Below are 10,696 nucleotides of genomic sequence, written 5' to 3'. Positions count from 1 at the left end.
ATAATCTGCTGCATATGCATGAGGGGACCATGGGCCCTGGGTTCAGGACTGCCCATGCCGTGCCTGATGAAAAATTCTTCGTGTTTGAAGACCCTGGACTTCTGCAATTTCATAAAACGACAGACGAAGTCTTTCAAGCGTTGTGAGTGGCGGATACTGAAGGGGAAATCCTATTTTGTGATCCTATTTCGGGCTATAGGAACAGGCGTCCGCTGAAGACACCCAATTTCGGACGAGGGTCCTCGGCAGACCGGACTAGAAGACGAAGGGGGCGTCTCCCCGGCTCCGGCGGCGTCGGCGGCGAGCTGAGGAGGAGGCTGGCTGCGACCGCGAGCGGCGACAGTGGCGGCGGCGCCATGGCGGGCCTCGCAGGTACCGTGGCGTCAGCCTACTCGGGGCGGGATGAGAGGGCCCCTCTGTGCGGCCGCGCCGCCATGTTGTCCCTTCGGGGTCACCTTAGGCGTCGCTGGGTCCCTCACGGGTTTCCTCCCCCGCACTCCGGGCGGGGGTGGGGACGCCCCTGTCCGGCGTCTGGGGATGGCTGCCCTGCTTGGCCCCCAGCCTGGGCCTCGGGGGACGGGGTGGGGAGGGGTCCCTTCCTGGCGCGAAGGTGGGTCTCGGGGTTCCTAGGTCTCACCGGCCTCCAAGGTCAGCGCCCTCTCTGGATGGGGTCGGCGGGGTGGGGGGCGCGACCGCCACCTCTCCAACCTGGTCCCAGGCGGGATCGGTGGGGGGGCCGCATGCTAGAGGCCCGGCCCTCGCCCGCCACTTCGACAGGACGTGAGGGAGAAGGAAGAGAAGGACTTGCCCCCCCTCCCCGCCATCCCTCGGATCCGCTCTGGTAGCTGGGGTACTAGATGGCGCTTGGCTCCGGGTCGCGGGGTGCTTTTCAATCCCTGCAAACTTTACGTCAAGTCCGGACACCCCCTGCCCGCTCTCCTCCTCGTGCGGGGAGGGGCCCTGAAGGGCAGCCGAAGGAACGGGAACGCCCGTCACACTCATAGCCTGGAAAAGGAAGAATGGCAAGTGTGTGTGTTGGGGGGAGGGGCGGGGGGGTTGGGGACAGTGGCTCTTCTCCTTTTTCCTTCCGTACCTCCTCTTTTTTTTTTTCCTTTTTAAGTTTTTTTTTTTTCCAGGCCTCTGTGTCCAATTTCAGCGATACATGTTGGGAGACTTGGGGGACTGCTGCCCTAGAAAAGAAACGGCGTTTCTGTTTGTAGGTTCCCATCATCTTTTGTGCCTTTTAGGGAGCTGAGGTGTTGGGGACGGCGTCCCTGCCCTGCCTGACACGATCCCACCCATCCTGTCAGCCTCTGGACTCCGCAACTCCAAAGCTAGGACCAAAAAAAAAAAAAAAAAAGTTCAAGCTTCTGTGCTTATGCCAACTGCTTCTTTGTTGCTTTAAATCAGAGATGAGTTAATGTTAAGCAAATCTGTATTAAAAAAAAAAAAAATTGGGTTTCTGGAAGCCTGGTCAGTTTCCAGTGGTCAATTCTCTATCTGAAATTGATCTTCTTAAAGAATTGCTGCCAAGATCAGTTTAATCTTTTATCTGTCATATGTTATTTTAAAAAGGAATGTAGGTTAGACTACATTTTTTTGTTTGTTTGCTCTCCTATCTTTGAAATTCAGGCATTCCATTTCAAGCCTGTTGCAGTGTGATATACCCCAGAGCCATGTGTTGCCTTCTTCTCTGACTTCCTGCCCTGGAGATGCTCAGGAATCTGAATCACACTGGGGTATATGCCCTGCAGTAGAGGGAGACCACAGGAGATCATTTCCAGGGAATACAGTGATGATGTGTTTTGGGGTTATATGGAAGAAGTCAGAGGTAACCCCAAAAGCAGAGGCTTGTTAGACTAATGTGTGTTTATTTATATATATAGACATTTAATCCTGGAGTGGGATGGAATTAACTGCACATGCAGAATCTCCCTTCTGTGTGTTTGTTGACTCCTGAGGGAATACAGTTTGAAAATAGGTATCTAGTAAATGGCTCATAGCACACCTGCTTCCTCTTCCAGCTTTGGTTCACTGAGCTGTGGCTGGCCCTGAAGCCAAAGCTCAAGAAACTTGTTCTCACCCCACCCCTCAAACAAACATCCAATCACAGTTCAGACACTCCACAGATAGCGATAACAATGTCTCTTGATATCTCTATCTAGAGAACACTGAAAGACACGATCTGTGTCTTCTGAAAGTTGTGACCTACTCCCTCCCCCCCAATTCAACTTCAACTGGTCAGGCTAAGAAACTAACAACCTTTCTCAGACAATAGTACCAAGAGTCTGACCTCTTGCTGGGGTCCCACAACACCATTCCAATTCCCTTGAAACATCATCTGTTCCATTCTTGACCTTGTATGTGTGGGCTAGCAGTGGTTTAGGGTGAGTTCTGTGTACTAAGGCTTTACAATAAAACAAAACCTCTCATTGCTCTGCAAGAATAAAATGTTTTAATGGTGTAGCTTGTGGAAAGCACTTTATAAACAAGATGTGTTTGGACCAGACTTGACTTGTAGCATTGCCTGAAGAGGAAAAGGAGATGGATTCCTCTGTCTTCTCCAGTGGCTTTAGTCTGCAGGAGGGTTTGGGGATGGGAGCTGAAAGTAGGAATGGGTCTCTCTCACAGTCAGGCCACCCATTGGGTTCAGGCCACAAGAGCAGCCCTTTCCTGGATGTCTTTCATCTTACCATGCTCCACTTAGAACTCTGCTGAGGATAGATGGAGGAAAAATTCTGCCGAGGTCATCTGGAAAGCCCAGGGTACCAATAACCCCCTGTCTTTTGGGGTGAGCATTGGGGGAAGGGTGACAAGGTGTACTGTGTTCCAAGCAGCCAGATCATTCACTACTGTCACTTTCTTCCCTGAACTCAGCTGTTGGCTACCCTGGGCTGAAATAGAACACCTGGGGCAATGGGAAATGGTACCTATCCTTGGCAAAGCTAGAAGGGACGGACAGAGAACCCATGTTGAAGAATGGGCTGTGATTTAGTGTAGAAAACCTCAGAAACTTCCCATTTTGAGGCCTGCCAAAACATAGGCTTTAGGAGGGAGGAAATGTGGGCATTGCAGGCTGATGAGTCACCCTGGGGCAAGAGGAGACTTGCTTCAGCTTCAGGCTGTGGTAGGCCTGTAGCCATCCCATTAAGGAAGATAAGAGGCTCAGATTGCACATCCCACTAAAATCCTGAGTCCTGACCGCCACTTTGATAGATTATTCCTAGTATCTGAGGTTCATTTGGGATCTTGATGGAGAACTAAAAGGAGAAAGGGGGTGGGGGTTGTTAGTCTGCTTGGTGGCCGAAGCTGACTTGATTCAAGGCAAAGCCCAGACCAAACCAAGATCTGCATCCTTTGCCTCCATATACCTCTACTTTGAATGAAGGTGGTGTCTTTACAGGTGTCCATGGTTGGGCTGAGGAATTTAAGGGGTGTGCTTAGGGTAGGGAACAGGGTTCAGAGGGGTAAGGTGCTTCGTGCTCCTGAATGAAACAACAGTGACTAAGGGATTTGAGGAAGTGGCAGGAAAAGGGATTTATGGCCTTATACCTCCCTCCTTTGGTGTTGACCCAGGAACAGATGTGTAGTGACAGGGACAGAAGAAGCTGGAGATGAGGCCGAACAGGTGGTAGGGTCACTTGGTGGGAGTTAGCTGACTGTATGTAAAAAGAGCCCTGACTCACTGAGGAGTGAAGGCAGCAGAGCAGCCAGCCACCCTTCCTGACATGGCGGTGGGAGAGAGCCCTGGGCAGGGTCTGGTAAGATCCTAGGGATGGGGAGGTTCCTGCAGAGTAGGAAGCCCCGGGCGGTTGGGGCCAGGCCAGAGAGTTATAAGGTCCGGCAAGATGGCTTTGGAATGGTCCTGAGGCTTAGAGCATTAAGCTGTCCAAAAGGGGGCACCACACCACACCTATCCCATGTTCACTGTACCACCTGGTGTCACCGCCCCCTCCCCCCCTCCCAGCAGTGTCTGGATAGGATCTAGCTTGTGTTCTGAAACTACCGCTGTAGGTCCTCAGCACCCTACTTTAGTGCCATGCCCCTCCCACCTTCCCCCCCCCCCCCCCCCCCCCCGCCCCCATCTTTCCCAATAAGAAGCCATGGCCTCTCATTCTGAGACCACAAGTGAAGGCCCCCACCCATCTGGAGAGGGGGAGGGGTTCCTTATTTGGAGACTAGTAAAAGAAAAACTACAAGACACAAGCTTTTGGTGTTCCCCCACCACCCCGCAGGGTCCTAGGACACTGCAAGATGGGGGAGGCACTCTTTTATTTTTTGCAGAGGCGGTCCCTATCCTCCAGGAGCTTACAATCTAGCTGGGGAGACACAACTAAGCAGACTAAATCAGTACAATTAGCGTTTACTACAACACAATTGCGTGAGACCGGGGAAAGCAAGATCAGTGAGGGGCGGGGGGTTCGGAGAAGATGTTTTAGTAGAGATGGGATTAATTTGCTGGTTGAATAGGTCCGAATCAAGTGACACATTTGCGGGGGGTGGGAGTGGGCTTGGGAGGCAGTAGGGGAAAGGGGGAATGAGGGGCAGAGGCAGCAAAGTACAGGTGCCATATGCAAGGGACAGTGAGAGGGCCCCACTTAATTTCTAACCCCCTCCCTTCTCGCTCATGCCCCGCCCCCTCAGTCCCGCCACACTGGCACAGAGGTGTTGCTTTTTCTGCTGCGCTGAGATTCAGGGCTTTTCGGCTGGTGATGTCAGAATGTCCATTCTGCTGGCCGGTGGAGTGTTGGACTTCCACGGTAGGGCCTGCTGGTGTGGCCGTGGCTTGCTGGCCGGGATGGCGCCGTCCCGGCTTCCTCCAGATCAGAATGTGGTGCCTATGCCCAGATGGGGGTCTGCTCCTCATCCCCCCCCCCTCCCGCTCCGCCCACAAATGGGACGGGTGCAAAGGGATCGGGAAAGGGTCTGGTTTCGTCGTCATTGTCGCTTCTCCGGGAGGCCTGCCGGCCCCTCACTGACCTTGGCTAGTGCCCCTCTGGCGAGGGAGCACGGGGGACCCCCCATTCCTGTGCGGCACTGGCTCCCGTGCTGAACGAGATGCACAGGAGCACCTGATGACACGGCCGCCCAGGGCTGGGAGGTGGGCCCTCAGTTGGGGGCTCGCTGCCGGCGCTCCCCCAGCACCTGACGCCCGGTCCGGGACACGGTGTAGGCCAGCTTCTGCAGGGAGTATCTGAACACCTGTGGCAAGAAACCTGATCTTAGTGGAGAGCACCAGTAGCCAGTCTGAGGTGCTACCATGCCCACCCCGGCCCCACCCCCAGCCCCGCCCGCCTGTCCAGCGTGAGCCAGAGAGGCGGGCCTGGGCGCAGCTTGTCCACGAGTCAGGGCAGCTGGGGCTTTTCCAGCTGTGCTGAGAGCTGCATGGCGGCAAGCTGATTGGAGCCAGACTTAGGTATACCTCACTTCTCGCAATGGGCTGTGTCCCTGGAGGATTTCGAAAAGCGAATCCTACCCAGTAAATGCAGCATTCCAGGAACACCTTGAAGGAAATATGCGATTCCTTTGGCAAAGGCTTTCTTTAGCAGGGAATTCTTCAAAAGGGAGCTTTTGGGGTAAATGACTTTGTGAGCAAAGCGCTTTATTCTGTCTGATTTAGTTTGATGCAAAGCACTTTTGCCACAGTTCTTCAATAAAGTCATATGTATTTGGGGGGGGGGGGAAGCACGTTTCTCCCCTTCCATTTTTTCTTTTCCTGTGAAGAGCTTTTCCCCTCTCATTGTTTTTTGCTCAGTGCTTTTGTCCAATTCATTTGTTTTTATTAGCTCGTTTGTCTTTTTTTTTCTGCAATGCGACTTTTATCTAATACTTTTTTTCTACCGAGTGTTTTTTTGTCTGATTCCTTTTTCCTGCAATGCGTGTTTTCCTTTTCTTTTTCCCCACTTAATTACTTTATTTCAAACTTGTAGGGTTCTTTTGTGAAGTTTTTTTAAATTGAGAAGTGCCTTTTTTTAAGCCTGTTTTCCATACTACCCCCTCAAGTGCTATATGTTAAGTGTGGTATGTATTGTTTTAAAGAAATTTTCCCCGCAGTGCGCAATTTTTAAGGCGGAAATTTTTTGTTCTGTGAGCATTACCGTCTTGCCACACACATGTGCCCCGCCTCCCTCCTGAGGTCCAGTTGGTGTGTAGCGTGTTTTTCTTACCACTTAGGTCGCTAAAAGCCTCGGCGATCGTCCACAGCGGGCAACCGCCGCGCCCCAAGTCTTTGTTCCCGGCTGGGCGCGGGCGCACCGGGGAGGGTCTACACGGGGAGGTGGCCGCGGGGAACGGGAGGAAGTACGGGGATGCGCAGCGGCACAGCGCAGCGGCACAGCGGCACTAGGGCAGGCAGGGATCCCAGGGATCGCGGCAATCGCGGGATTGGACGGGGTCCGGGAGGCGGCAATCGCGACGCGGGTTTGGGATGCGCGCATCGGGAGCCGTCTCCCACCCAGAGCCCGGGCACACTTACCTGCAGCAGCACGCGAAAGATGTACCAGCCAATGATGAGCAGTTCAGCCGAGGCTGCCGCCACTGCCGCCATGGTTCCGAGCGTGGTGGATGGATCGAGCGAGGGTTCGCCGAGGTCCGCGGGTCTCCTGGAGTCCGCTGGTCTCCTAGAGTCCGCTGTTGGGCGCACTGCCGCAGCCGCGGCGGCCGCGCCTTAAGTACCCGCCCGCCACCTGAGTGCGCATGCGCGGTTAGGAGGGGGCTGTTCGGGAGGAGGGGTGGCCCGGGGTGCCCCTCGTTCGCCAGGAGAGAGAAAAACAAAAAAACAACACACACAAAAAATCCACCATCTGCTCTTTCCTCACCGCCCCCCACCCCGAGGCCCATCTGAGCCCCTTTCCAGAAGCTTCCGCCCTTCCCGCTTTTGAATTTCGGTGTGAAATGGAGGGGCGTCAGGATACTAGGTAGAATACGGGGTGCAGATTCTTAGTGCGGCATCCCTCTCTTCAAGCCCTGATCTGGACAATCGAACCCAACGTCCGCTGCCGCGGCACAAACGTAAACCCGAAGTTAGGGAAGGGGCCTCAGTGCCAGGGGACCACCTTCCCGGCGCCGTGGCACCGCGCTCCACTTAGCACCTTCCGCATTCTCGAGGAGTTTAACGCAGCCCTGTCCTCTTCGTGCCCGGGGGCTGTCAGTGCGTAACCCTTCCCGGATTCCTGGCGGCTCGGCCCCGCGCGGCCAGGCCGCGGATCCGCGGCTCCCGCAGGGAGCCTTGCGCTCGGGGCGCAGGAACTCAGCAGCGCGTCCTCTGAGGGTCTGGGCGGTCGCATTGGAGGGAAGCATCGGGGCCCTTTGTGTGTGCAAAAGGAACGTGCAGTACAGGGAAGTGGCCAGAACGTATTCAGGGGTAGTTTTCGATAAGCCACATCCCCTCCTGTTTCCCGCTCGCTCTCCCCGACCCTCCGAGGTGGGCCGTGTGGTTCTCCGTGCCGCGCCAGGCAGCTGGAACCGGAGCAGGGATTCACAGGCTACTTGTGGGACTGTCGTAGCTGGGTTTGAAGGTGATATGAGTCGCTCTCTCTGAGCGTTCATCTTGCTGATCCCTAGCGGAGCAGGGGCTGCGGGTCCTTCTCAGAGTACCCAATTTAGGGTCCCTCTCAACAGCGTCCATCCTTCGGGTCCCTTTCCGAGAGCACATCCTGCAGGCTGCGGCGGGAAGACCTAGAGCCTCGCCGCGAGCAGGGGCCCTAAGCTCTGCTCTGCCACAGACTGCCTGGCACAGAGATCAACTGGCCTTGGCCCGTATATGTAGATAGGAAATTAATTTTGATTAAAGGCTCATAGAGGTCAGGTTCTGTACACTGCCAGCAGTAGTTGGATATATAATGATCCAAGCCAGTTTATTTTGGTTCGAAGTAGTGGTGCATTGGCTTTAGAAGAAGTTAACCAGTTTGGGCAATTTGAAAAAGGCAGGCCTGACCTAGGCCGCCACTTGGGGATCCACTACCTATCTTCTGTCTCCAGCCTGCAGTGCAGGGGTGACTTATTTAGACCAATCATGGCCTCATTGTTGAATCCAGTACCTACTGCTAAGAGATTAGATGCAGAACCTTTTCTCACCACAAGGGGGCAGAGCAGAGAGCAGATGGTGTCCTGTGGCCAACCACAGGGCGGTATTGTGAGGTCTGGGCCCTTTGAGGATGGACTGCAGCCCCAGGAGGCTATACATGATCTCTGCTGGGCAGGGCCCCCCCGGCAGAGCCAGTCCACTGTGTGACCCGCCAAAGAGCCCTCTCAGGAAGACCCCAGTTAGAAGCCCCAGGGGGGAAAACACCCCAGGAGGTTTCTCAATCTGGTGACTGCAGAGTAGACCTTCCATTGGGTGGGTGGGGAGGAAAGGGCATTCACATTTGCTGTTGTTAACCACGATCCATTTTTCCAAATAAGTATACATTCTATTCCTGTTTTTTTTTTTGTTTGTTTTTTGTTTTGTCTGTCTGTTTGTCTGTCTGTTCTTTGTTGTGTTGACTTTTCTCTTCAGGATCCCTGCTGCCTTGGTGATCCCAGGCTGACAGCCAGAGAGCACAGCGGCTCAGCTCCTGGAGAGAGGGTTGAAGAAAGTGGAGGGCAGCTGCCTGCGCCCACTGGCTCCCATTAGGTCGGTTCCTGCAGCGGTACCTGGCAGCCTTGACGAAGGCCCTGCCTGGCAGAGATCATGTATTGCCTCCAGTGGCTGCTGCCCGTCCTCCTCATCCCCAAGCCCCTCAACCCCGCCCTGTGGTTCAGCCACTCCATGTTTATGGGCTTCTACCTGCTCAGCTTCCTCCTGGAGCGGAAACCTTGCACGATTTGTGCCTTGGTTTTCCTGGCAGCCCTGTTCCTCATCTGCTATAGCTGCTGGGGAAACTGTTTCCTGTACCACTGCTCTGATTCCCCGCTTCCAGAATTGGCACATGACCCCAGCGTCGTGGGCACCTAACAGCCACCCTGCTAGCTTTCCAAGGAAGCAGAAGACGGGAGGGGAGGCACTGACATAGGTCATAAAGCATTGGAGTTTCAAATCCCGCAGCCCGCGGGTGCTACATTCCTGAAGACGCCTCTTTGACCTGTGATGTTTTATCCTTATAATGTGAATAATGGCACTGACCGGTGCTTTTATTGTAGAGTCCTACAGTCATGGGTGGTCTTGTGGTTGTATGTGTTCTGTCCCTATCTGGGTCCTGGCTGGTAGGATGGCCACCTCCCTCGCCTCATTGCTGCGAGGAGTCTTATCTATGCCATCCTGGTCAGTCGCCCTAGTGTTACCTGGGAAGATAAAATCCCAGTCTTCCTGTCACCTCTGTGATCCCTCCTGGCCAGGGTCTCCCTCCTTCTCAGAATGTTGCTGACTCCTTAGTCTGTTTCCTGGTTTCCCTTGTTTCCTCTCCCCCTTTCCTTTTTGGGGGGAGCACCTGTCTAAGACAGGACTTGTTTTTGCACTTATCTCGAATTTGAAGAGATTGCTGACGCCCAAGAGCCTCGCTTTTTCGTCCCTCTTACCCTGTTCAGCAGGCTAGACAGAAACGTGTCTTGACTGTTGGTTGTCCCCAAACCTCCAGTATTTTCTCAGCTTCATTTTTAAGAAAGAAGCATCAGATAGATGTTGCTCTTCCACCTGGGTGTCCAGGCTCATGCGTTCCAGCCTGGCCTCACTCCCTTTGCCCTTCTTCCTGCCTTTCTCAGCCTTCCTGAGGGGGCCTTCCCTGTGTCTCCTGTGCATGCTCTGCAAGATGGACGTGTGGTGTGTTTGCATAGACTCAGCAGTCCCCAGCAGAATGAATTGGAAACTATTTATGTGTTTCATAGCAGCCATGATCCCTTTGGTAGGTGTTTGGATATTTTTGTGTGTTCTCTGTGTGTGTGTGTATTTGTGTGTGTGTGTGTGTGTGTGTGTGTGTGCCTGTGTGTATGTGTACAAGTACATATGTATATTCCTTTTGAAGAAGCTTTACCGAACGTGTTCTGATTTTGAGGTTTACTAGTAGCTATAGTAGGTGCTGCTGCAGTTTTTATTTAGCATGGGAATTGCAGTGATCAGCACGGTGAACTCCATGGTGGTTCATTCAGACAAGACACAGGGGAGCAGTGGCCATCGTCTTCCATCTTTCCGCCAGGAGCTTCCTCATTCCTGTCACATAGACGGTACCTCATGGAGAATGTAATGCACAGGAAGCCTTTGTGACTGTCATTTGCTTCCCACCCTTCCCCTCTCCCCCTTCTTTGCGCTTCAGTAGCAAGTGTTGGCAAAAGAGACTTTGTCCTGGCCCCTGCCCACCAGGGATCAGCATGCTTGTCCTGCCAGTTGGATCCATCCCTCAAGGTTGTCTGAGGAGGGAGGGAGGTGGGTTTGGCAGAGGACAGAGCTGGCGGCAGGCCATGTAGGAAATCGCTTGTGAAACATGTGGACTGCTGTTCTAGAGCTTTCATTTTTGGTGTGTCCGTTACACAGCTGTTTGAAATGTTTAATAAAGCTTTATAAACTTTATGTGATTTCATGTGGTTGCAGTCCATTTGGGTTGTGCGTGGTGTTGGATTTCTTAGTTGGTAGGGGGCAGGGGGCTGAGGACTTGGCACCAGAGTACCTTAGCCTGAAAATTTGATCTGTTCTCTAGAGAGCAGATGGTGGGATTGGAGGAGAGGGAAGGGAGACCAGAACTAGGCAGGCGGTGAACACGAGGGAGTCTGAAAGTTTTCAGAGATG

The 10,696-nt window shown here is 53.6% G+C and overlaps 2 protein-coding genes across 4 annotated transcripts; one reads left to right on the top strand and one right to left on the bottom strand.

Moving 5' to 3' along the window:
- The first annotated feature begins 256 nt into the window (after positions 1-256).
- On the top strand, positions 257-10,480 carry LOC122120223 (BLCAP apoptosis inducing factor). The gene is made up of 2 exons (XM_042694374.1): positions 257-372; positions 8,498-10,480. The coding sequence occupies exon 2, from the start codon at positions 8,672-8,674 to the stop codon at positions 8,933-8,935; it is 264 nt and encodes an 87-aa protein (XP_042550308.1). The 5' UTR covers positions 257-372; positions 8,498-8,671; the 3' UTR covers positions 8,936-10,480.
- Positions 4,209-6,673, bottom strand: Nnat (neuronatin). 3 transcript variants are annotated; one of them, XM_042694377.1, is made up of 3 exons: positions 6,476-6,673; positions 5,428-5,503; positions 4,209-5,202 (listed from the first exon to the last, which is right to left on the bottom strand). In XM_042694377.1, the coding sequence occupies exons 1-3, from the start codon at positions 6,545-6,547 to the stop codon at positions 4,973-4,975; spliced, it is 378 nt and encodes a 125-aa protein (XP_042550311.1). In that variant the 5' UTR covers positions 6,548-6,673; the 3' UTR covers positions 4,209-4,972. The 3 variants fall into 3 exon arrangements, with proteins under 3 accessions (XP_042550311.1, XP_042550309.1, XP_042550310.1); XM_042694375.1 differs by having other exon boundaries at positions 5,030-5,202; positions 5,423-5,503; XM_042694376.1 differs by lacking the exon at positions 5,428-5,503 and having other exon boundaries at positions 5,030-5,202.
- Positions 10,481-10,696: the final 216 nt, after the last annotated feature.

The sequence above is a fragment of the Dipodomys spectabilis genome, unplaced genomic scaffold (genome assembly GCF_019054845.1).
Source record: "Dipodomys spectabilis isolate Male_0828 unplaced genomic scaffold, ASM1905484v1 ptg000175l, whole genome shotgun sequence".
Lineage (NCBI taxonomy): Eukaryota > Metazoa > Chordata > Mammalia > Rodentia > Heteromyidae > Dipodomys > Dipodomys spectabilis.
Note: the sequence above shows the minus strand (reverse complement) of the source record. Positions and strands in the feature narration are given on the sequence as shown.

Excerpts from the sequence above, each read along its gene's own strand:
- LOC122120223 (XM_042694374.1), top strand. The coding sequence starts at position 8,672 with ATGTATTGCCTCCAGTGGCTGCTGCCCGTCCTCCTCATCCCCAAGCCC.
- Nnat (XM_042694377.1), bottom strand. The coding sequence starts at position 6,547 with ATGGCGGCAGTGGCGGCAGCCTCGGCTGAACTGCTCATCATTGGCTGG. Across the intron at positions 5,504-6,475 it reads TCTTTCGCGTGCTGCTGCAG|GTGTTCCTGGAATGCTGCAT; the intron begins GTAAGTGTGCCC and ends ATTTCCTTCAAG. Across the intron at positions 5,203-5,427 it reads GACACAGCCCATTGCGAGAA|GTGTTCAGATACTCCCTGCA; the intron begins GTGAGGTATACC and ends TTCTTGCCACAG.